General features: G+C 47.0%; 1 protein-coding gene across 1 annotated transcript in view; it reads left to right on the top strand.

Annotated features, from left to right (window-relative positions):
* Nucleotides 1-24,482, top strand: part of LOC140426923 (glutamate receptor ionotropic, delta-2-like) — a 758,287-nt gene that overhangs the window by 529,634 nt on the left and 204,171 nt on the right. Inside the window, exon 11 of the mRNA XM_072512211.1 lies at nt 1,064-1,261. Coding sequence (XP_072368312.1) covers nt 1,064-1,261 — 198 coding nt within the window. The remainder of the gene's footprint in view (nt 1-1,063; nt 1,262-24,482) is intronic.

The following is a 24,482-nucleotide window of genomic DNA, read 5'->3' as shown; positions in this document are numbered from 1 at the left end:
TAGTAGAAATTATTACCTTGGAATTTTGATTATAACTGGCTACTACTTCGCCATATACTCATGTAAGCTCTTATGAAATGACCAATCAAATAGTACAACGTGTATTTTTAAGCGTGAAGCTCCAATTTTTTAGTTGTCAATTTTCTTCCGTGGTTTCTTCTCACAAAGAATGTTGATTCCTAGCTAGAGTACAGTCCCAGTGGTTGCTGGCTGCCGTCCAGCATATTGCACAAGTAGCCAGAAATCATCTATAAAGTTTGGCAGTGACAACAGTTTATTCACCCATTGAGGCATCATAGTCAAGCTCAATTCTTTATTTACTTGACACGGCACTAGGGAGCTACCAGGAGCCAGAAATTTGCAATTGACTGACACCATTTTCTCCCTAAGTCCAGGAACACCAAAGCCAAGAATAGTTCAACCCAACCTCTTTGATTTAGATCAGCCTAACTCGGTACAGATTCGAGATTAATTTATTAAGTCTGTACTGCCCAGCCACCAGGATAGCCAGTGTTAAACTATTAAAATTATATTATTTATGTACAACATTAAGAATCAACATTTGAATTTTTGTGTTGCCCATTGTGGAGATGCTAACTTTCTTTTCTTCCAGGAAACTTTCCTAAGTAGTGAAAGAATTATCCTAAAGTGAAAGTAAATTAAGTCCTGTTTAGTCTATGATCCAAACGAACGTGTAGAATCCGATACAGAAACTATATCACCCAACTCCATTGCAGATCTGCCGCCTGTGTGTTAGAATAAACAAGATGCATTTAGGACAATTATTCCGTTTTCAAGTTTAAAATTTAATCTGGCATTTTGAAGATAGTCTCCTTCGAAAATCTGTAATGTATATTTATTTTGTGCAGATTTTATAGATGTACATTAGAAAAGCAAAATTCATATACTTTAAATATTGCTGAGCGAATTGCGATTCACTTTGGAAAATTATTTATTTATATTGATGGTTTTGCTGCAAAACTATTGTTAAACTTTCATGTCCCAAAAAGCTACGATTTACAGGCTCATGATATGATCTGATGTTTTTTCTTAATCTTTCCAGGTTCCTCCATTTGTTATGGTGTCAGAGAACATATTTGGCCAACCCAAAGAATTTTGTGGTTTTTCTATAGATGTTCTGAATGCCTTATCAGAGCATCTTGGCTTCAAGTACCAAATTTATCAAACTTCTGATAATCAATATGGTAAATTACAAAATAATGGAAAATGGAATGGAATGATAGGAGAACTTGTGAACAAAGTAAGTAGTTCATGATGGAAATAGTCAATTGGTACATTTGTTCTTCTACTTCCGCTCTTTTAAAATTATGTTTCATTCGTGCTCATGGCTCAGTGACCCGGAGTTGATTTCTCAACATGCACTTTTCTAATTTTCAACTTTACTCAAAACATTTGCAGATGGAATTCAACATACTTTGGATTTCCTTTAAAAATATCTCTTTAATTGCAAAGATATGGGACTGGATTCTCCGGTCCCCCAGCCCTGCGTGACGTTTGTTGGTTGCGGAATTCTATCTTCTTGCCATTTATCAATGGGATTTCCCATTGAAGTCACCCCATGCCACCGGGAAACCCACGGACGGGGATGTGCTGCTGCGGGAATGGTGAATCCCAATGGCCGGAGAATTCGGACCATGGTTACCAACATAAAGCATTAAAGATTATTTAGCAGTTTAGTTTTCTGCTTTTATGAAGTTTCAATTAGAAATCATCTCAGTGAGTGTTCAGTTGGCACTTAATATTATACCCGGCCCCTTGCATGCATTTAGTCATAGAAATTTGGCCGAGATTCTCCACCCGTTCGATGACAGTGGGAATCCATGATCCCGCCAGCAGCGCAACTCCATCTGCGAGTTGCCCAGAGCCGTGGAGTGACTTCAATAGGAATTCTCATTGACAGCGATGGGAACAGAGAATCTCACCACCGGTGAATGGTGTGCCATCTCCTGCCGCCAAGGACTACGTGGCTAGGAGGCTGGACAATTCCGCCCGTTATATTTACTGCACCATCTATAAGTACAGCACTATTGGAATGTCAAACTCCTCACTATTTTTAATACATGGTAAATTAACAATATGCCATCAAAATTCATTATAATCATGCAGTCAAATACATTTATTTTTATCTGTACATTTTCTTTAATATGTTGTGAAATGAAAAGCAGTAATTTATACAACTTAGCTACAGAAAATGAGTACTCGGAATATCACCTTTTTTCATCAATAGAATTTCAAAGGTTCTAAGATGCAAACCAGATATTTTTTAAAATCCAAACTTTATGGGTTTAAAATCAACTTATCCATGAGGAAAATCATTCTGAATAAAATTGAATAAAATCAAATTTTGCTTGAGGAAACAGTTTTGAAACATTCTCTTCAGCCACCCAAATGTACAATAATTGTGAAAAGTATCTACATGGATTAGGATATCAGAATGGAAGTAGGCCATTTAGCACCTTGAGCCTGAACGAATAACAAAATCAAAGCTGATTTACAAATCCATATCCTCTCCTTTGCCCCCTATCTCTCAATATGTCCAGTTAACAAAAATCTATCAACCTCAGATTTAATATGAACAAATGATCCAGCACCAGCTGCTGTTCACGGAAGAGATATCGAAACGTCTTTACACAAAGAGTGGTAAGATTGTGGAACTCGCTACCGCAGGGAGTGTTGAAGCAAATAATATAGATGCATTTAAGAGGTGGTGTGTAGAAGTGTTTCCTAATTTCACTTCTGAAGGACCTGCTTCTATTTGTTAGGTTATGTCCCCTAGTCCTAGATGCCCTGACGAGCAAAATAGTGGATCTCAATTTGCTGTATTGGTTGCTCCTCATAATTGTGAGATACCACTCGTCACATCCCACCAAGAGATTATCCCTACTTCCTGTCTTCTACAACTCAAACAATTTCCTGACCAGTTCTATTATCAGCCATCAATTCCATGAGTTTCAACTTTGATGAACAGACTCTCCTGAGGGAGTTTATTAAGTGTCTCCTGGAAGTACAATAAGTGACATCTATAGATATTTACTTGACCACGACTTTAATTATTTCAAATAATTGAATTAGGTTCTTCAGACATGATAAATCCTTCCAGAAATCCACCCTGATCAGCAGAAAATGTAAGGTCTTCAGTCACTCTCTCACCTTGATTATAGGCTGATAATTTCCAGATAATAGATATTAGACAAACTGATCTATCATTCTCTGATATTATCAACTGTTTCTTTGGAAATTTAGCATTTTTGCAACTTTCCTGAGGAGTGTGTTGCCAATTCGCACCGGAGACGCCAATAATGTTGCTCTTTTTAACTGGATACTGATATGACAGTTATTAATGATGATATTGCTTTTCAGAGTCGCCAGGTATCAAATGATACCACCACAAGGTTTTACCGGATATCGATCAAAGACCAAACAACCAGTTAGTTAGTTCAAGTTCAATGATAGTTTATTTACACACAAGAATTACTTTGACATGCAACATAAAACACTACAAGCTAAATTACACATAACACTACAACAACCTGTATTTAACTTCAGGCACCCGGCTTTATGCAGAGGAACAAGGCCTTTGTTCGGATCTTGCGTGGCTGGGTCTGGAGAAGTGACTTCGCTTCTGTTGGGCTCATCCGTCTGGCAGCTATCGTTGGTCTTGAACTTGTCTTCTGGTCAGGATGCTGCACTTGGTTTTAGGCGTAGGTCGGGGCCAAGAGAGACTGAGCGCAGGGGCCAAGAGAGACTGAACACATGGCAGTGTCTCTCTTTATCCTTCTGGGGTTTTGCACTCTTTTGGGCGGTCCTTAGCTTTGGACCCAATAATTCGGCAGGCTTCGATTACTGCCTTCGATTTTGGCCAATAAAGGGGCGGGTGCCTTGATGATGGGGCGTGTCCTGAGCGGCCATTGACCTTGGCTTTTTGGGCTCCCTGAGCAAGGGAGTATGTTTCTGCATCTGTTACCTGAGTGCAAGTCTTTTGTTCTGGGGAAATGGGCCATTAGAATGCAAAGTAGCTGGGGGTTTCGATAGCGTCTAGTTATCTGAGTTACCAATATACATAAGCTCTGAGCGTCTGAGTCCTGGGTTGGCCATATTTCCCATGGTTCTTTGAGGTGGCCATATTTCCCAGGATCCTTTGTAAGTGGCCATCCCAGATGGCTACATCCCGTCCTTTTGATCCTGAACGCGAAGCGTGGCGGATCATACTGTTGATCCTCATCCGTCCTTGGTGTGCCGGTTACCCTTGGTCAAGGACAGGTTCTACACTACTCTGTCCTGTGTTTTTGGAGCGTTTACCTAATTTTATCAACACATCATAAAGTCATAAACTCTAAGGGGCTACTATAAAACATTTAATCATGACACATTTAACTTATTTACACAAGGGAACCTCTAACTATCATTACCTAAGCTACTCTCATTCTGTTGGCAAATATCAAAAAGGAACTTATGTACAATACAAAAATTTTAAAGAAATAAACAACAGCATCACATCTCTACTTAATCTATTACAGTCATAGAAGAAGTACAATCTTTTTATTTTGTCAGTGAAAAAGGTTTAAAAGGTTTGTGGGGTTTGTTGGATTCCAAGGAAAGGGGCTTGGAGTGTGTATATCGGGGAGCAGGAGGCTCTCCTTCGCCATTTGCGGAGTCTAAGTGTCTGAACGACACTGCCAAGTATTGCTCTTACCAAAAGGGCTTCTACTGTACAGGAAAGGGAATACAATTTTACAATGTTTCCGCACCATGTGGGGGTATCAGTGTTTATTTTCATGTGAGGTGTGGTGTCCGGGCTAGGGTTCTCATATTGTATGGTCATGTCCGGGGCCGGTGTGGTGTGGGGTACAAAGGCTGTCAATGCGTGCAGTAGTAGGAGTCCAGCGATGATCACAATGGAGGTCGTCAGTCCTGTCTTCATCTTGTCTTTTTGTTCTTCGTTCTTCATATATTCCTGAGGGTGCAAGCATAATATGTTATTATTGTTGGTTAACATCTCGTCTTGTTTGTCTTTCTCTCTTCAACTTCAGTTACCCTTTAGAATGGTCACCATGTGTGACTCCCTCATTTCTTTTTGTTGTAATAACCATTTTAGAGACAAGACATCCAGGAAAACAAATTCTGTTTAAGTGCAAGGAATCCCGCAGCTTGTGGTCGATGCGCTGAGTAGGCGGACAATTTCTCCGTCCAGGGTCCAGAGGTAGTTCACGTGTGGCAGCAAATGTGTAACAACCAAGTGTGTCAAACATGTAAATAGCAGTTGGGGTAGCAACCAAAGAGTCGCGGAACATAAAGAGTCGAGTGTACAGGCTGTGGCAAAAGGCATTTTTTAAACCACACTAAAGCGAAGATAAGGGGAAACAAAGACCTGCCAAGGACAGTAAGGAGTGTAAAAAACCATTCCAGATTACTTGAAGTGATCGAAGCATGTGGGCCGCGGCAGGCAAGAATGGGTGGGATTCCCCGTGTAGGGCGGTGATCAGTGCCGTTGCTCCACTACCCGAGCTTGGCTGACCGGATGCATTGGGGGTCCTTAGGCGGGGCGGGGATTAGTGCCATTACTTCCTACCTGTGTGACCGAATGATCGGAAAGAATTTTTAACATTTGTGATCCAACAATTTATTCCTTTAACGGTCATTGGGCAGCAAATGGCGTCAGAAGAGTAACCATGACTGTATCAAGAAATTTTGGAACTGGCCGACATTAATTAAAACCATGTAGCAATAAGAAAGAAAAAAAGAAAGCGGGCAGGTTCCATCAGGAAATAGGACACCGTAATTCACATGCAGTTCCTTTTTCTCATTATCTGGACACCTCAGGGTTCCGTATCAAAAAATGTCGCGAAAGGGTTACCGTAACGAGAGTCAGACTCTGAGTCATCAACATCTCCCGGTTGCCAAACTTGTGTCTGTCGTTTCTGTGCCGTGGCCGCATGGGCCGTCGTGGGATCCGAATCGTGATTCCTTACTAATCGACAAGAGTTGTCGCGGTGCCAATGGGGGGTTCGTTTGTCATGAGCGCAGTAGCTGCAAAGGGCAAATTTCCATTGTCGGGTGGTGGCAGTGAAAGGGGGTACAGGGGGCCAAACATGTCCTGGTCATGGTTCCAGGGGCTGTCGCTGTCATCCGAATCAAGTTCAAGGTGGAAAGGCGTACCTGTGGGTGGAGACAAAGTTGGGTCTGTGGGCATGGACGTGCTATCCTGGCTAGGAGGGTGGGGGCTGGCCTAAGTTGTCGATAGCGGGGTGGAATCGTCTGCCATTGCTAGGGAGACATGGTGGCAGTGGCTACATTGGGTTCCATAAACTTTAAGCTGTTTGATCTGGAACCAACCTGTTTTTCCATTGGGGTAAGTTATTTTGTACACAGAGGGGCTCACTTTATCCGAAATGAAGCAGGGTCCTGCAAATTTAGGGGTGAGGAACGAACTGGGATTATACAGGGAAATCATCACTTGCTGACCGACTGTTATTCTACTGGGTGGACTGTTTTATCAAAGCAGGCTTTACTCTGCTTTTTCCGAGCGCCTAGTCGGACAGCTGCAGCGAGCTGGGCTGCTTTAATATTTTCCATGAGTTGTTGGACTGCTTTTTGTGGGTGAGGGCGGTGACTGTGGGACTGGCCAAATCAAGTCCTAATAAATATTCAGTTCCTTTCATGGGTTGCCCGGTCATGAGGGTGTGGGGGCTGAATCCTGTGGAACTTGATACTGTGTTCCTAATAAACATCAGGGCGAATGGGAGAACTGTGTCCCATGTGGTGTTATGCTGTTGCACCATTTTCCTAATAGTCGCTTTCAGGGTCCGGTTCATACCGCTGGATTGGGGGTGATAAGCAATGTGGAATTTTTGTTTTATTCCAAAAATCATTAGGATATTCTGCACCACTCTGCCGGTGAAATGGGAACCTTGGTCTGATTCAATGCTGCGGGGGAATCCCCAGCATGGAAATATCTGCTGTGTTAAGATCTTGGCTGTTGCCTTAGCCATGTTTGTCCTGGAGGGAAATGCTTCCATCCATTTTGTGAAGGTGTTGATTACTACCAACACATATTTAAAACCATTTCTGCAGGGGGGGAGGGGACCAATGTAATCGAGCTGTAAATTCGTCCATGGGCCATTACCAGGTCGGGTGTGTCTTAATTGTCCTTGCCTGGAGTACCTTTCAAGATTATTCTGTGCGCAGATTATACAATTCTCAAGATAATGCGTGACGTCTGCTTTTAAATCGGGCCACCAGCACAAAGGTCTTAAGTGGACAATGGAGGTTTCTATCCCCTGATGTCTGTGTCCGTCATGAAACTGGCAAATTATCTGGTTTCTGTCCTGGGTGGGGACCACATATATTCGATTCTTTAAAATTATATTGTCCTGTACCATCAGTGAGTCCTTGAATTTGTCGTAGGGGGCTGGGTAGTTTCAGTCTAAAATTTGCTTCACAGTGTCGTCTGCCTTTTGGGCCTGGGCCAAATCTTCGATATTGGTCTGTGTAACCTGGACTGCGTGTATCAGTTCACTCTCGGGGGATTGCCAAAAGTGACCGTGTCGTGTTCCTGACTTGGCCTTTACGTTACCAGGTGGGGAGGAATGATGATGGCTTCTGACTTTGATTATGCAATATGTGCGGTCTTTTGCTGTCTCAAGAATAGGCTTCAATAATGGGGCTGAGGGTAGGGGTTTACCATCAGCGGATATGAATCCTCTAGATTCCCACAGGGGCAGGAATTCTGTCAAACTATTACAGACATATAAACTGTCCGAATATATATCTGCGGGGGTCGGGAAAGAATCTGGGTGCTGCACTACATATGCTATTGCTGCCAATTCGGCTGCTTGTGATCAGAAGTGGCCTGGCAATTTAAAAAATATTTCCTCTCATGCGCGTCCCTGCGCGTCTTCCACATAAATACCGCATCCTGTTATTCTTTATCCATTGTCAATGGTGGAGGAACTCTCCGTGGTCGGGGGATTCTGTGTTCTGATGCCTGCTCGTGTGGGTAGTGATTTTGGAATAAGGGGTCCTGTGTGGTGTTTGGCTGCAATGATCTGGCACTCATGTGGGGTTCCTTCATACTGTATGTTGTCCGCTAAAAATGTATGGGTCTTTGTCCGTTTAACTGTGATGTCCCTTCCTTGTAATAACAGTGTCCAGCGAGCTGCTCTTATCTGGCGAATTGAAGCGTCCTTGAACCTACCATCTAACAGTAGCTGCTTTGGGGTGTGCTCGGTTAAAATCATTACAGGGTTGAGGCCTGTGATATATGCAAAATATTGAACTGCCCAAAAGACTGTGAGCAAGTGCCGTTCGCAGGCTGAAAATCCTTGCTCTCCGGGATCCAAAACTCGTGAGGCATAGGCTACGGGTCCTAAACGGTCATGTCTTTCCTGTAGTAGTACTGCAGAGAGGGTTCGGTCGGCGGTCGCTACTTCTATGGCATAGGGAGAGTGTGGGTCTGGTACCTGCAAAGCAGGGGCTGTGCCTAGGGCACGTTTTAATTCATCGATGGCGTCCGTGTGCTGATGAAGCCATTCCCATGGGGTGATCTTTTTAAGGAGGTCTGAAAGTGGGGCTGCTTTTGTGGCAAAATCATCTATATGGTTCCTACAATACCCAACCAATCCTAAGAATAATTGGAGTGCAGTGATATTGTGGGGCAGGGGCAATTTAACTATCGATTCAATCAGTTTCTGTTCGGTCTCTCTTTTCCCGTATGTGATAATGGTACCTAAGTAAAGGACCTTTTCTTTCAGGACCTGGGCTTTTGTTGGGTTGACTTTGCATCCAATTGATTGTAAGAGATCTAGCAATTTGGAAAGAAGCTTAACATGCTCTTCCTTTGTGGCCGTCTGTAGGAGTAAGTCGTCCACATGCTGAATAAGGCATTCGGATCGGGAAAATTTAGAAAGTCCGTTGGCCAATTGTCGGTGAAAGATGGAGGGGGAGTTGTGGAAACCTTGCGGGAGGCATGTCCACGTATACTGCTGTCCTTGAAATGTGAACGCAAACTTGTATTGACAGGCCTTATCTCAGGGAATGGACCAAAAGCCATTGCTGATGTCCAGCACAGTAAAGTACTTAGCATGTACTCCCTGCTTCAGCATGGTTTCGGGACTCATGGCAACGGTGGGGGCTGCTAATGGGGTGACCTTGTTGAGCTCTCGGTAGTCAATGGTCAATGTCCATGAGCCATCGGGCTTCTTTACGTGCCAAATTGGGGCATTGTTTGTTGAGGCTACGGGCCGAATTACTCCTTGATCTAGTAAGCTATTGATTACTTTTGCAATCTCACCCTCGGCTTGCTGTGGGAAACCGTATTGCTTCTGGGGCTTGGGATCGGGACCTGTATTTGTGACTGTTCCCAGAAGTTTTCCACAATCGTGCTTGTGCTTGGTGAAGGATGCTTTATGGTTTCTTCGGACCTCTCTAATCATCTTATCTGTACTAATGGATTGCGTTCAAACCAATAGTCGCCTACTGAGCAGATTCTATGTTCGTAGTCTCCTACTGTGAGCATGGCGGGGGCTCTTGCTGTACTGGCCATTTTCCATACACACTTATTCACGGGGTCAAAGGAAAGGTTCTGTGCGCTCATGAAGTCGATTCCTAAAATTGTGCTCTGCTGTTTGGGCCAAGTCCACTAAAACAACGGGGTGCTTGGTGTTCATGGTGCCGATTTGAATATCTACAGGGGCCGTAATGTATCCCTGCTGTACATGTCCACTAAGAGTGATGGTGTCTGTGGTGGGCCATTTGTCGTGCTGCAACATTGTGGAGGAATTTAAAGAGGTGCGGGACCCTCCTGTGTCCCAAAGGAACTCTACTGGGTGTCCCCGGACTGTGCCTGTGACTACTGGTCTGCCTGATTTGTCCCAGAGTGTGTCGCAGACTCAGGTTGGGGAGTCCGAACACCGTCAATCTGTGTTATTAATCACTGCATTATCTAATCGGGCGCTAATGTTATGTATGGGCCTAACATTGTTCCTAGGTGGGGCGTTCGATTGCTGGTTACGTTGCTGGTTTGGGGGTGGGTGTTGCATTCGCGTGCATAATGTCCCTTTTGTCCACAATTATAGCAACCTCGTGGTGCCGTTGCTCTGAGGTGATGACCTCTTTTCTGCCCTCATTTACCCATGCAGGATCCTCAGTAGTCCTGACTGGGTTCATATTCGCTTCTGCCTTCTCCTGATCTGCCTTTCTATGTTGGGATTGTTCCCAAGCTCTGGAGAGTCTCTTTAAAACCCAAACTTCATTATGTTTGGCATCTACGGGGTTGTAATTTACACAGGCTTTTTGACCTGCTTCTGTGGCGTGGGAGACTAAAGTACAAGCCCATTTAGTTGTGTTGTCGTTATCTAAGTTTGTGCGGTTCAATTCCCCAAATACCGCTTTTAAATTGATCCAAAGGCGACCTGCGTATGCAGTTGGATGCTCTCCCTTCTTTTGTCTACATCGGTTCAAACCTTCTACGGGATCTCCTCTGTTGTATCCAATCGCGTCTAAAATAGCTGCCTTCATCTCCTGGAGGCTTCCTCATCCTGCATTCTGGGGTTCTGGTAAAGCTGAGCTAACGGAGGGTCAAGGCTCATGACATGAGCTTAACTTCCTCCGGTTCGTCCAGACCGTACATAACTGTTTGCTGTCATACTCTCTCAAAGAAATTATGCGGGTCTGCTGTGGGTTTGAATGGTTCAATTTTGGCGCAGGCATCTCTCAATTGGGTGATGGTTAGTGGGGTGGTGTGAACGAAATTGAGCTTCTCACGATCCTGTGATGTGTGGTGACTGGGTTCATGGGGGTGTGTGCTGCCTGTGCAGTCGGTGGTGCGGGTGCTTTCCTTTTCGGGGCCTGGGGGGCTCTATTCTGATTTTCTGTATCCTCCACATATCTATGGGCGGTTTCATTTAGTTCTTGCCGACTGGGGCCATTCTCCTGATCGAAATTCGGTCCAAAGGTAACTCTGAATCCGTTGTGCACTGAAAGCAGTGACTGTAACTTTGCTATTTGTTGCCTACATTTGGCGTGATCTACTGTGCTCTGTCTTTGTTCTGTTGTGGAACTATGGAGCGCTCGTAAAGCTGCCTTTAAATCTGCGCATTGATTGTTAACTATGCTACCTGCTGTTCTGTCTCTTCTTGTACCAAAATTGCACGCTGTGTATCTTGGTAGGCTTTATCGTACTGGGTCTGAAAGCTGCTAAGGTGAACTAAACAAGATTGGTGTGCCCGTTTGACATCAGCCATCTCTTTATCTTTAGCTGCCAACTGTTCCCGGAGTTGCCCATCAATCTTCTCACATTCACTAAAGTTTCCCTCATTCTTGTCCTCTTTCTCAATTAGCTGTCTGCGGAGCGTCCTCACGACCTCCTCTGTGCCTCGCAATTGTGCCAAGCAGGACACGATTGCCATCGGCTTATGAACTTTCACTGCGTTCTTTTTATGTACCTCAGTTAGGTTGTCCCACCAGGTTTGTTCTATGCTTCCTGGACCTGACTCTTCATTTGAACAAAACTTGGACCAAAGGGGCCATCCTTCCCCTTCAAATACTTTCTCAATTCCTCTTCCCATATGGGGCATTGCTCTGCTCTACTGGTCGCTGCGACGTCGGGATCCTTCGGGTTCATTGCCTTTGCTGCCATTGCTTCTATTATCTCTTTTCTTACCGTTAACTTGGGACAAGGGGAATAAGGCGGTGATTCGAACAGCGGGTATGGCCTAGGCTATTTTCCGGTTCACAACACTCCCAATAGTTTCACGCAACAAAATCTAACGGGTTTACCTTATATCCCTGTTAGTACGCATGCAAGTTAATACACACTTCCGAATCTTGGAGATTTGATCGATACGGGCCTTACACTTGTGATTTCTTTCACTTTTCTCAATTGGGTTTCTAATGCAAGGTTTTGTGGGTTCTCTTGGAGTGACAAAATCATTTCTAGATCGAGACCCATCAGATGTCGCCAATAATGTTGCCAATTCGCACCGGAGACGCCAATAATGTTGCTCTTTTCAACTGGATACTGATATGACAGTTATTAATGATGATATTGCTTTTCAGAGTCGCCAGGTATCAAATGACACCACCACAAGGTTTTACCGGATATCGATCAAAGACCAAACAATCAGTTAGTTAGTTCAATGGTAGTTTATTTACACACAAAAATTACTTCGACATGCAACATAAAACACTACAAGCTAAATTACACCTAACACTGCAACAACCTGTACTTAAGTTCAGGCACCCGGCTTTATGCAGAGGAACAAGGCCTTTGTTCGGATCTTAAGTGGCTGGGTCTGGAGAAGTGACTTCGTTTCTGCTGGGCTCATCTGTCTGGTAGCGATTGTTGGTCTTGAACTTGTCTTCTGGTCGTGATGCTGCACTTGGTTTTAGGCGTAGCTCAAGGCCAAGAGAGACCGAGCGCCAGGGCCAAGAGAGACTGAACACATGGCAGTGTCTCTCGTTATTCTTCTGGGGTTTTGCATTCTTTTAGGCGGTCCTTAGCTTTGGACCCAATAATTCAGCAGGTTTCGATTACTGCCTTCGATTTTAGCCAATAAAGGGGCGGGTGCCTTGATGGTGAGGCGTGTCCTGAGCGGTCATTGACCTTGGCCTTTTGGGCTCCCTGAGCAAGGGAGTGGCGCCGATGAGTCTGTTTCTGCATCTGTTACCTGAGTACAGGTCTTTTGTTCTGGGGAAATGGGCCATTAGAATGCAAAGTAGCTGGGGGTTTCGATAGCGTCTAGCTATCTGAGTTGCCAACGTACATAAGCTCTGAGTGTCTGAGTCCTGGGTTGACCATATTTCCCATGGTCCTTTGCAGGGGCCATATTTCCCTGGATCCTTTGTAAGTGGCCATCCCAGATGGCTACAAGTGTAGGATGAAAAGCTTTGAAAGCAAGTCTCTTTTATCAACCATTGTCTCATTAATGTTTAATTTTATCTTTCCTTTCAGTTGAATACATTTTTCTGCACTCTGAACACAACTTAATTTTTTCCAACTATGGTTCTATATTGTTATTGCTGATATTGTTGACGATTTTACTTTTTCAAGTTCTATTCTTAGCCCTTCAACATCAACTTTTCTCCAATCTATTGACCTAGTTTTCCCCATCCTTATGTCCTTCTCTGTTATTAACTAGAAGTGTATTAAATTATGGTCACTGCTGCCTAGGTGCTCCCTAATCTTTTCTTCTCTTATTTGATCTGGTACGTTCTGCAGTACCGGTACCAACAGCAGATCTTCACTTGTCTCGCTCTTTAAATGCTCCAGCTGCAGAGAAGACAAATAAAGTTACATTCTCTTGTCAGCATGTTTCAACCCAAGCCCACACTAAAGCTATTAAAATTAACATTTAAGAACACCTCTTTATATCATAATATCCGCTCTGGTACTGATCAATTAAAGCAACGCATGGTTTCTTTAACATAAGGTGTCATCCTAAGTTCACACTGTTTTAGCCATTCCTTCAAACTAATTTAGAAACATGATGTGGAGATGCCGGCATTGGACTGGGGTGAGCACAGTAAGAAGTCTTACAACACCAGGTTAAAGTCCAACAGGTTTGTTTGAAATCACTAGCTTTCGAAGCACTGCTTCTTTCCTCAGGTAATTTAAAAACAGACAACTAAGCATATTTTGGCCATCAAGACAGCTTCAGTTTCACTCAAATGAACTCCGTCATAAAACAATATAACATGTTTGTTTCTTCACAAACACTTGTTTTTCAAAACTGAACTATAATTTTAAACTGTGGTTACAGAATAAATGTATAGTTATTATAGGTAAATTGATAGAATTGTCATAATCTTACAGCCCACACTAATGGCCTGCACACAATGGCTGCCAGTTTATAAATTAGATCTGATTCCATTGTTACTGTTCCATTGATGATTTTATTGGATGAGTTTTTGTGAACTATTTGTTGTCATTGCCTTTACATTGCATCCTCCCATTGACCCAGTTCCATTCTGCTAAATGACATGATCATCCTTGACAAGAAGGAAATGCTGTGAATATGATGTGTGCCTGGTGTCTGTAGGGAGGAGGTTTCCTGGTGTTTTGGAGGGGTTGGATGAGATGGAGCTTGGGGGTGGGGGGCGTGGTTTTCACAGGGGAATGATGGGAAGCAACAATGCTGCTGCAAGCAAACGTCTCAAGTGAGCTATGTGTGGATGAGGCTGTTACAGGCTTTTCTGCCAGACAGATCTATGTTTGCAACTACCAACACACAGTCAGCATGCTCCTCCTCTGAAGAAACTGGGTACTCTCTTCAGCTTCCACTGGCAACAGATCCAAACCTCTCCTCAGCAGATCATTGCAATCCTGGAGATCCCTGCTCGGTCACATTGATGGAGATCTTCCAGATGGGCCAAACCAGCAGTACCTCATTTGGAAAAAGGCAGTGGCGTACTCTATTGTGGCCCAGGTGTTGTGATGGCTCCTGTTCTTCCATGGTGGAGTTCCACACTGAAATCATGAGCTAGGTCTTTAATGTCATCCCTTGTCCCCTTGGAGTCAACCTCTTCAGCTGTCAAACAGGGTCAAAACCTGTGGATAAAAGCAAATTAATGCGGATGCTGGAATCTGAAACAAAAACAGAAAATACTGGACAATTTCAGCAGGCCTGACAGCAACTGTGGGGAGAGAAGGGAGCTCACATTTTGAGTCTGGATGACTCCTTGACAAAGAGTCATCCAGACTCGAAACAAAACCTGTGGAACTTGATAAAGCGAAAGAATGAAGGAATCATTGCAGCTTCCTGGATACTTAGCAGACACTTGCATAATCTGCTCACATACCAGCTACACATTAAGGAAGCAGAATCCATTCCAAATAACAAAAGTGCCTGAATGTTCTGATGATGCCTTAATTGACATATGGGTGGAGTTAATGAACCCCTGTGGAAATCCTGCAATGGAAACAAAGCTAAAAGCTCTCTGGATTTGACAGACTTCATTCGTCTCAAAGTCAATATAGTTGGAAGACCTAGCAAACAAAACATTGGTAACCTGGCTGACACAGCTGCAAAATCCTACACGTGTCTTCAGCGGATTCCAGAAAACTACAAAAATGGATGTGATCACTTTCACAGCCACGGACAATCAGCTGCCACCGAAAGGTTCCAGATGTCTGCGACTACGGGGGAGTCTGAGCTTTCAGAGGCATTGCTGTTCAGAGGGGTGAAAGAAGCTGACCCCTGGGAGAGGACGTTTTGGATGGCAGTGTTCCCCATCCCAGGGCCCAAAGACACGGCAATCCCACACCATTTAACCTTCTGAGAAATAGTTATTAGCTGGGGACGGGACTTTCTGCTGCCCAGTCGAATTGGCCAATAGCTCTGTAGTCCCAGTGCCAATAGTGACTGGGATTACAAACAAACAATAAAATCTCCAGATTTTAATCCCGGTATGTGCGGATGTCTCACAGTGGGAGGTGAGGCCCAAGGGGTTAGGATGAAGGGGGTTAGGGGAGGATTTGATAGAGAGGCTGGCGGGTGAGGGAACACCAGCAGAATTAGAACTTAGTGAGTGCAGTAAGGTCCTTGAAGCGGCAAGGGAGCCACCTGTGGTATTATAGGTATTATGGTACCTGATAGGCTGGAGCACCATTGGTGGAAACTGTATGCTTTCTATTGGTTAGGATGTATGGTAGCTCTGCCCTGCTAGGCGGGGTATAAGAACCCGTGCCGCCCCAGCAGCCTTCATTCTGTACCTGAGCTGCTGGAGGAAACATCTAGCTTATTAAAGCCTTCAGTTGGACTACAACTTTGGTTTAGTGGTCATTGATCATGCATCAATTTAATAAGCTAGTTTTTTTAAGAAGAAAGGATGGAGCTCCGAATCAAGCCGGAGCCCCCATGCAGCGAACTCAGCGGCAATCTTCAAGCACTGGCTGGCGTGCTTTAAAGGGCATCTCGGGACGGCCGAAATCACACCCACGGGAGAGCAGAAACTGCAAGTCCTGCCCGGAGATTTACACCCTCATCGAGGAAGCGGAAGACTTCGATGCAGCAATAGAGCTGCTGAGAGGACACTATATTCGCCCGGTAAACCAGGTCTACACCCGGCACCTGCTTGCAACAAGGCGACAAACCCCTGGGGAATCGCTGGAAGAATTCTACCATGCACTCCTGGTGTTGGGGAGAAGCTGCAGCTGCACGCAGGTTTCGGCGAGCGAACACACTGAACTCTTAGTCCGGGACGCTTTCGTGGCAGGTATACTATCCTCACAAATCCGCCAGCGACAGTTAGAAAAAGACACTCTGGGTCTCAGGGAGGCACGGGCCCTTGCAGGCTCCCTGGACGTGGCCTCCAGGAACGCCTGCGCTTTCGTTCCCGACCAAGCGGCAGCCCCCAGGGCAGCGTGTAACCCCTCCGCGGCCGGCCCCGAGACTTCCCCCATCCCCCTGCACTGCTAGGCGGCATGGCAACCCCGGGGGGGCCCACTGCTACTTTTGCGGGCAGGCCAAGCACCCCGCCAGCGCTGCTCAGCCCGCGCTTCCACCTGCAAGGGATGCGGCAAAAGGGCCATTTCGTGGGGGTATGACAGGCCCGTGCAGTTGCCGCGGTCTCTGGCGGCGAATACGGACCGCAACCACAAACTTCTCCATGGTCCCCGTGCAGCCAGCGGTCGCCGCCATCTTCTTATTCCAGGGCCATGTGCGGACCCCGCCATCTTGTTCCGCGGATGCCACATTGGAGGGATGGGCGCCGCCATTTTGTGCACCCCGGCCATGTGCGACCAATGGGAGCCGCCATCTTGGATGAACCCCCAGGACCGCAGCTTGGCTGACCACGCACTGTCCGAAGGGAACTCTCAACTGCTGCGATTAGCCTCGGTGACCCTAGATGAGTCCGGGCCTCGAACACTCTCAACTGCTACTACGACCGTATTCATCAACGGGCACGAGACGTCCTGCCTAATCGACTCTGGGAGCATGGAGAGCTTCATACACACCGACACAGTAAGGCGCTGTTCCCTCCTCATCCATCCCGTCAATCAAAAAATCTCCCTGGCCTCCGGTTCACACTCAGTGGAGATAAAGGGTTTCTGTGTAGCAAACCTCACAGTCCAGGGAAGGGAGTTCAAAAATTTCCGTCTCTACGTCCTTCCCCACCTCTGCGCGGCCACACTCCTCGGTTTAGACTTCCAGTGTAACCTCCAAAGCCTAACTTTCAAATTTGGCGGCCCAATACCCCCCCTTACTGTCTACGGCCTCGCGACCCTTAAGGACGACCTGCCTTCCCTGTTTGCGAACCTCACCCCGGATTGCAGACCCGTCGCCACCAGGAGCAGACGGTACAGTGCCCAGGACCGGATCTTTATTAGGTCAGAGATCCAAAGGCTACTGAGGGAAGGGGTCATTGAAGCCAGTAACAGCCCCTGGAGAGCTCAAGTAGTGGTGGTAAAGACCGGGGAGAAGCATAGGATGGTCATCGACTACAGTCAGACCATCAACAGGTTTACTCAGCTGGACGCGTATCCTCTCCCCCGCATATCCGACCTGGTAATCAGGATTGCGCATTATAAGATCTTCTCCACAGTGGATCTCAGGTCCGCCTACCACCAGCTCCCCATCCGCACTAGTGACCACAAATACACTGCCTTCGAGGCAGATGGGCGGCTCTATCACTTCTTAAGGGTTTCCTTCGGTGTCACCAACGGGGTCTCGGTCTTCCAGTGTGAGATGGACCGAATGGTTGACCGGTTTACGGGCAACATTCCCGTATCTCGATAATGTCACCATCTGCGGCCACAACCAGCAGGATCACGACACCAACCTCCGAAAACTCCTCCAGACCGCAAAAGTCCTTAACCTTACATACAACAAGGATAAATGCGTGTTTAGCACCGACCGCCTAGCCATCCTCGGCTACGTAGTGCGAAATGGAGTTATACGCCCTGACCCTGAACGCATGCACCCCCTTATGGAGTTCCCCCTCCCTCACTGCTCCAAGGCCCTGAAGCGCTGCCTAGGGTTCTTCAGTTACTACGCCCAGTGGGTCCCCAACTATGCGGACAAGGCACGTCCCCGGATCCAATCCACAGCTTTTCCACTGTCGATAGAGGCCTGCCAGGCCTTCAGCCACATCAAAGCAGACATTGCAAAGGCCACGATGCACGCCATCGACGAGTCCCCCCCCCTTCCAGGTCGAGAGCGATGCGTCCGACTTAGCTCTGGCGGCCACCCTCAACCAAGCGGGCAGATCTCTCGTACCCTCCATGCTTCCGAAACCCGCCACTCCTCAGTCGAAAAGGAGGCTCAGGCCATAGTAGAAGCTGTGCGACATTGGAGGCAATACCTGGCCGGCAGGAGATTCATTCTCCTCACGGACCAACAGTCGATTTCTTTCATGTTTGATAATGCACAGCGGGGCAAGATAAAAAACGACAAGATCTTGCGGTGGAGGATCGAACTCTCCACCTACAACTATGAGATCTTGTATCGTCCCGGGAAACTAAATGAGCCTCCTGATGCCCTGTCCCGCAGCACATGTGCCACCGCACAAGTGGACCGCCTCCGAGCCCTCCACGACGACCTCTGCCACCCGGGGGTCACCCGCTTTTTCCATTTTGTCAAGACCCGCAACCTGCCCTACTCCATCAAGGAGGTCAGGACAGTCACCAGGGACTGCCAAATCTGCGCGGAGAGCAAACCGCACTTCTACCGACCAGAAAAAGCGCATCTGATAAAGGCTTCCCGTCCCTTTGAACGCCTCAGCATGGACTTCAAAGGCCCCCTCCCCTCCACCGACCGCAACACGTACTTCCTGAACGTGATTGACGAGTACTCCCGGTTCCCATTCGCTATCCCCTGCCCCGACATGACCGCAGCCACCGTCACCAAGGCCCTCCATAGCATCTTTGCACTATTCGGGTTCCCCGCTTACATACACAGTGATAGGGGGTCCTCATTTATGAGCGATGAACTACGTCAATTCCTGCTCAGCAAGGACATCGTCTCGAGCAGGACGACCAGTTACAACCCCCGGGGTAACGGATAGGTAGAGAGGGAGAACGGGATGGTCTGGAAGACCGTTCTACTGGCCCTACGTTCCAGGAACCTCCCAGTCTCCCGCTGGCAGGAAGTCCTCCTGGATGCCCTCCACTCCATCTGGTCACTTCTTTGGACGACCACCACCCAGACACCTCTCAAAAGTCTCCTTGACTTCCCCAGGAAGTTCTCCTCTGGGACTTCGCTCCCAACCTGGCTGGCAGTACCCGGACCCATCCTGCTCCGAAAACACATGCGAGCGCACAAGTCGGATCCGTTGGTCGAGAGGGTCCATCTGCTCCATGCTAACCCCCAGTACATCTACGTGGCGTACCCCGACGGCCGACAAGATATGGTCTCCCTATGAGACCTGGCGCCCGCAAGAACCCCACGCACATCCCAGCCACCAGTCCCCCCCTCCCCACCACCGGGGTATCTTAAAGGAGGATCGGTCCTTCTGACGGCCCCATCTAGGCCCCCCCACCCACCGGCGCTCCCCGCAGGCGCTCCCTTCCCAGGTCAACCGTTTTCCCCACCTGCACAGTCTAGGGGTGCCGAAGCTGCCATGGAGATCGAAGCCACGCTCCCGGAGTCACAGACGCCCGCGCCGCCAGCGGAGTCACCACCGAAGCTCCGACGATCACAGAGGACAACCAGGGCCCCCGATCGACTGATTGCTTCATTTTAAATTGTAAACTGTAAATGTAAACCATCAAATGTACATAGCTATCAGAATTGTAAATAGTTACTAAACACTGTACGGAGGTATTATGGTACCTCCATAACTAATTATACCATGTTGCCATGTTTGTAGTATCAGGCCACCACCTCCGCCGGACTCCTTTTTAACAGGGGGTGAATGTGGTATCATAGGTATTACGGTACCTGATAGGCTGGAGCACCATTGGTGGAAACTGTATGCTTTCTATTGGTTCATATGTATGGTAGCCCGCCCTGCTAGGCGGGGTATAAGAACCCGTGCCGCCCCAGCAGCCTTCATTCTGAGCTGCAGGGGGAAACATCTAGCTTATCAAAGCCTTCAGTTGGACTACAACCTCGCTTTAGTGGTCTTTGATCGTGCATCACCACCCACCTGAGGCATGAGCAGAGTGAAATTTCGGCCATCCCCACCTGACCCCACCCCTGAATTCCTCCTTGTGATGCCAAAATTGAGGCCAGGGAGGAAACAGCCCTTAAAGCCTTTAATTGAGGTCAGGATCGGCACCTAGGCACTGGCACCTTCCCCCCCCCCCCCCCCCCTCACCTCACCATAAAACTGCAGAGAAATGTGCAAATCAGGAGCCTACAAACCTGCCAGAAGGGACACATAAAATTCCACCCTTTGGCCTCTCGAACCTCAGCTGAAGGTATTACTTCTTCAAGTTTCACCCTGTGTGGTCCTTTGTTCCGTGAAGCTGTATGTGTGTGTTGAGTAAGCAATAGCTGCTGCTGGAGTTGCTGATCCTGCTGCTGTGACTGCAGAGCTGGAGGAGTATATAGACCCCAAAGTTACAGGCAATAATGTGATTTAACCTCAGTATCCAAGCAAATTAATATAACGGGCACAAAATTGCTAATCCCAGTCAAATCAGTGAGCTTAGTTTGAAAGAACTGCTTCTGTCAGTGTAAGTCTTTCACTGTCGGTTTACACTGACAGATCAACCTTTATGTTGTTTGTGTCACATTGGTTCACAGTAAGTTCCAACTTGGCACCCACCTTATCCAACCTGTCGAGGTGCAGACACAACATGCAACCCGTAAACTATTGGGAATGAAGGAATCCATGGTTTAAAAAAAAAGGCTTTTAATTGCCTTTTTAATTGGTTCAGTTGGAGTCCTGCCAAATCCATGGCTGTTCCAGTTGGCCTTGAAACCCATCCAGGGGAAAGCAAGAAGACAGATGATGCCAGGATGCAAACTCAACATTAATTTCAGGGATTTACTTACATTGTATGTATTGGAAGCTACCTCTGTTTGGCTGGGAAAATTCTCCTCTAATAGTCAGCTGTGTCCAGTTAGAAGCACTCCTAGCTTTGCACCAGAAGGTTCTAAGTTCATTTTTCACTCCTGGACTGGTGCACAAGAATCAAGTTTAACACTCCAGTGCAGTTCTGAGAGAATGTTGCACCATCAGAGGTACTGTCATTTGATAAGCTGTCAAACTGAGGTCCTGTATGCCCGATCAAGAGGATGTGAGAAATACCATGGCACTATTACAAAGAAGAGCAACAGAGTTCATAGAATTTTATCATAGAATTTACAGTGCAGAAGGAGGCCATTTGGCCCATCAAGTCTGCACTGGCTCTTGGAAAGAGCACCCTACCCAAGGTCAACACCTCCACCCTATCCCCATAACCCAGTAACCCCACCCAACACTAAGGGAAATTTTGGACACTAAGGGCAATTTATCATGGCCAATCCACCTAACCTGCACAACTTTGGACTGTGGGAGGAAACCGGAGCACCCGAAGGAAACCCACGCACACATGGGGAGGATGTGCAGACTCCGCACAGACAGTGACCCAAGCCGGAATCGAACCTGGGACCCTGGAGCTGTGAAGCAATTGTGCTATTCACAATGCTACCGTGCTGCCGTATTCCCCAGTGTCCTGGCCAATATTAATTCCTCAATCAACATCACAAAAGCAGATTCATTGGTCATTATCACATTGCTATTTGAGGGAGTTTGCTGTGCGCTAGCTGGTCATCATGTTCCCTACATTAATACAATGACTACATTACAGAAGTACTTAATTGGCATTTTGGGACGTCAGGTAGTTGTGAAAAGCACCACATGAAATAAAGTATTTTTCTTTTAGATGTAAGTTAGCCTGCATAGCCCAACCTATACGAAGGTAAAAATCCCCATAAAAGTGAACCAGCCATGTTATATGTTTGCCTAATCTCTGCATTTATACATTTTGTCACTTCCTAGCTGCTACCAGGGTGAATGTGGTGCCTAGAGACAACTCCCACTATTACCTTAAATGCTTTTCTTTACTTTCTGAAAATGTTTTATGAGGGTTTATTAGGGTTTTGCAGATACACAGGTCTCCTGAAGGCTTTCTAACACATACCATCGAGCTGACCCAGTCAGTCGGTTCGGTTACCTTGGAAATGATGCCCTGTTGCTGAAGATCCTTGAGCTGTGCCTTCAGGCGATCCCTCAGCGGAGCCGGGACCCGGCATGGTGCATGGACCCCTGGCTTGGCATCAGGTCGTAGCAGAATCTTGTATCGATATGGCAGCGTGCCCATCCCGTCGAACACATCCGGATACTGAGCGAGGATGTCGTCAATGCCGGTCTGAAGATCCACATTGGAGGATGTCGTTGTGTAAACCCGCTGCGCGAGGTTCAGCTGCTTGCAGGCATGCGCGCCAAGTAGGGATGCCCTGTCTGGCTTGACAATTTCAAAACGTAACCGTGCATGGGTGCTCCGGTTGGAGACGAGTAGATGGCAGGATCCCAGTGCCGTGATGGCATTTCCGTTGCAGTCCAGGAGCCTGCAGGCTGCTGGAAGGACCTTGGGGGGCTTCTTGATGCGTTTGAAATCTGCCTGTGAGAGGAGGTTGGCAGAAGCACCTGTGTCCAGCTTAAACTGGATGGAGCAGTGGTTGGCCTGCATCACCACATGCCATTCGTCTGCAGAATCCACAGCGAGGATGGATTGAATTTGTGATGAGTTGGATGTGGCATATTCACATATGGTAATGATGCCCACACAGTAGGCGGAGTCAGGCATTCTTCCTCGGGATCTATTGTGCTGCCAGGATCAGAATCCTGTAATCGTTGTTGCACACTCTGAATGTGCCAACGTCGGAATTGGGAGCGCTGGCCCCTGACTGGTGGTGCAGACCTGCACAAGGCTGCATAGTGTCCCGGCTTCCCACAGTTTAAACATCGCCTGCCTCTTGCAGGGCAGTGTTTCTTTAAGTGGGCGTTGCCGCAGTTCGAGCACGTCATGATGTTTGCGTTCTGACGCTCCGCACGTCGTCGCACATGCGCAGTGCGAGTGTCGACCGCTTTGTTATCCCATTCGCATCGCGCATGCGTGGGGCCCCGGGGAAAGCACGCAAAATGGCCGCTTCATCAATGCTGAGGCGCTGCATCCGGGAGATAGCCTGCACACTCTCTGCCTCGTGGGAGACAAGTTTCTCATTTTCAGCCGATTTGTACTGGGCATAGCGATTTTTGGCATGCTCATGCACTGTGCATGTTTCAATCGCGACTGGCAGGATCATATGCTTGATTTTCAGTAGCTGCTCGCTCAGAGGATCAGAGTGAACTCCAAAAAGAATTTGGTCTCTGATCATGGAGTCAGCATGGAGGCTAGATAAGAAGGAGTTGAAAGATGCATCTTTACCTTGTAGACGCTGTTTGAATATGTAGCGCTCAAAGATTTCATTGGTGCCCACTTCACAGTGACTGTCAAACTTGTCCAGGATGGTCTGAAACTTTGTCTTGTCCTGGCCTTCGGTGAAGTGAAAAGAGTTGAAGAGTTTGATGGCTTGATCACCCGCTGTTGAGAGGAGAAGCGCGATCTTCCTTGCATCTGACGCACCCACGAGGTCTGAAGCTTCGACGTAGATGTACAGCAGAAACCTTTGCTTGAATGTCCGCCAGTTGGCACTGAGATTGCTGGAGGTCCTGAGCTGGTGAGGAGCCTGAATCTTCTCCATGGTGCCGGGATACATTCTGTGGTCGTCACGGAACGGACTTAGGTAAACCACCTAGATTAAGCAGTCTCCTGGTAGCATGTTGTGTTATGTACTCTGGGATAACACAGGTTGCAACTGGATGCAGCTTTAAGCAAAAGATACTCCAGACCTTGAAGTTAGTTCAATCTGATTTATTGAACCAGTAGCACAGTTAGCACAGTTCTCTATGAGTTCAACTCTCTGCTAACCTAAGTGTGGTTACTCTGTCTGACTGAACCAGACTAGCTCTTAGCCACGTGCTGGAGGTGTGATACTGTACATACACCCTGACTCACTCTGTAGATGTTCATCAGTGGAAAGAGGTGGTGTATGAGTGCCTCGTGCCTTTTATAGTGAGAAACCACCCCTGAGTGTCCTGCCTGCTCATTGGTCATGTCCTATTCTCTGTGTTCATTAGCTGCCTGTCTGTGCCTGTCTGTATATCATTATCTGTATGTCTGCATATCATGACAGGTGAGACCTTCCTGTTCTGGTTGTTAGTAATATACTGGTCTATGTGGGAAAATGTATGGACAGCTACTGGACAGAGCCTGAAAGCCACTGGACAAGACCATATGGAACTAGGAGGATGAACTAGCGACAGAAGTAGAGTGGGGATTCTGGAGCGAAGCACTGAGCAGGGCCAACTCCACCTCCTCCTGTGCAAGGCTTACCCTCATGCAGTTCAAAGTGGTGCACAGAGCACACCTGACCAGAACCCAAATGAGCAGGTTCTTCCTGGAGGTGGAGGACAAATGTGAACAGTGTCAG

The sequence above is a fragment of the Scyliorhinus torazame genome, chromosome 7 (assembly GCF_047496885.1).
Source record: "Scyliorhinus torazame isolate Kashiwa2021f chromosome 7, sScyTor2.1, whole genome shotgun sequence".
NCBI lineage: Eukaryota > Metazoa > Chordata > Chondrichthyes > Carcharhiniformes > Scyliorhinidae > Scyliorhinus > Scyliorhinus torazame.
Note: the sequence above shows the minus strand (reverse complement) of the source record. Positions and strands in the feature narration are given on the sequence as shown.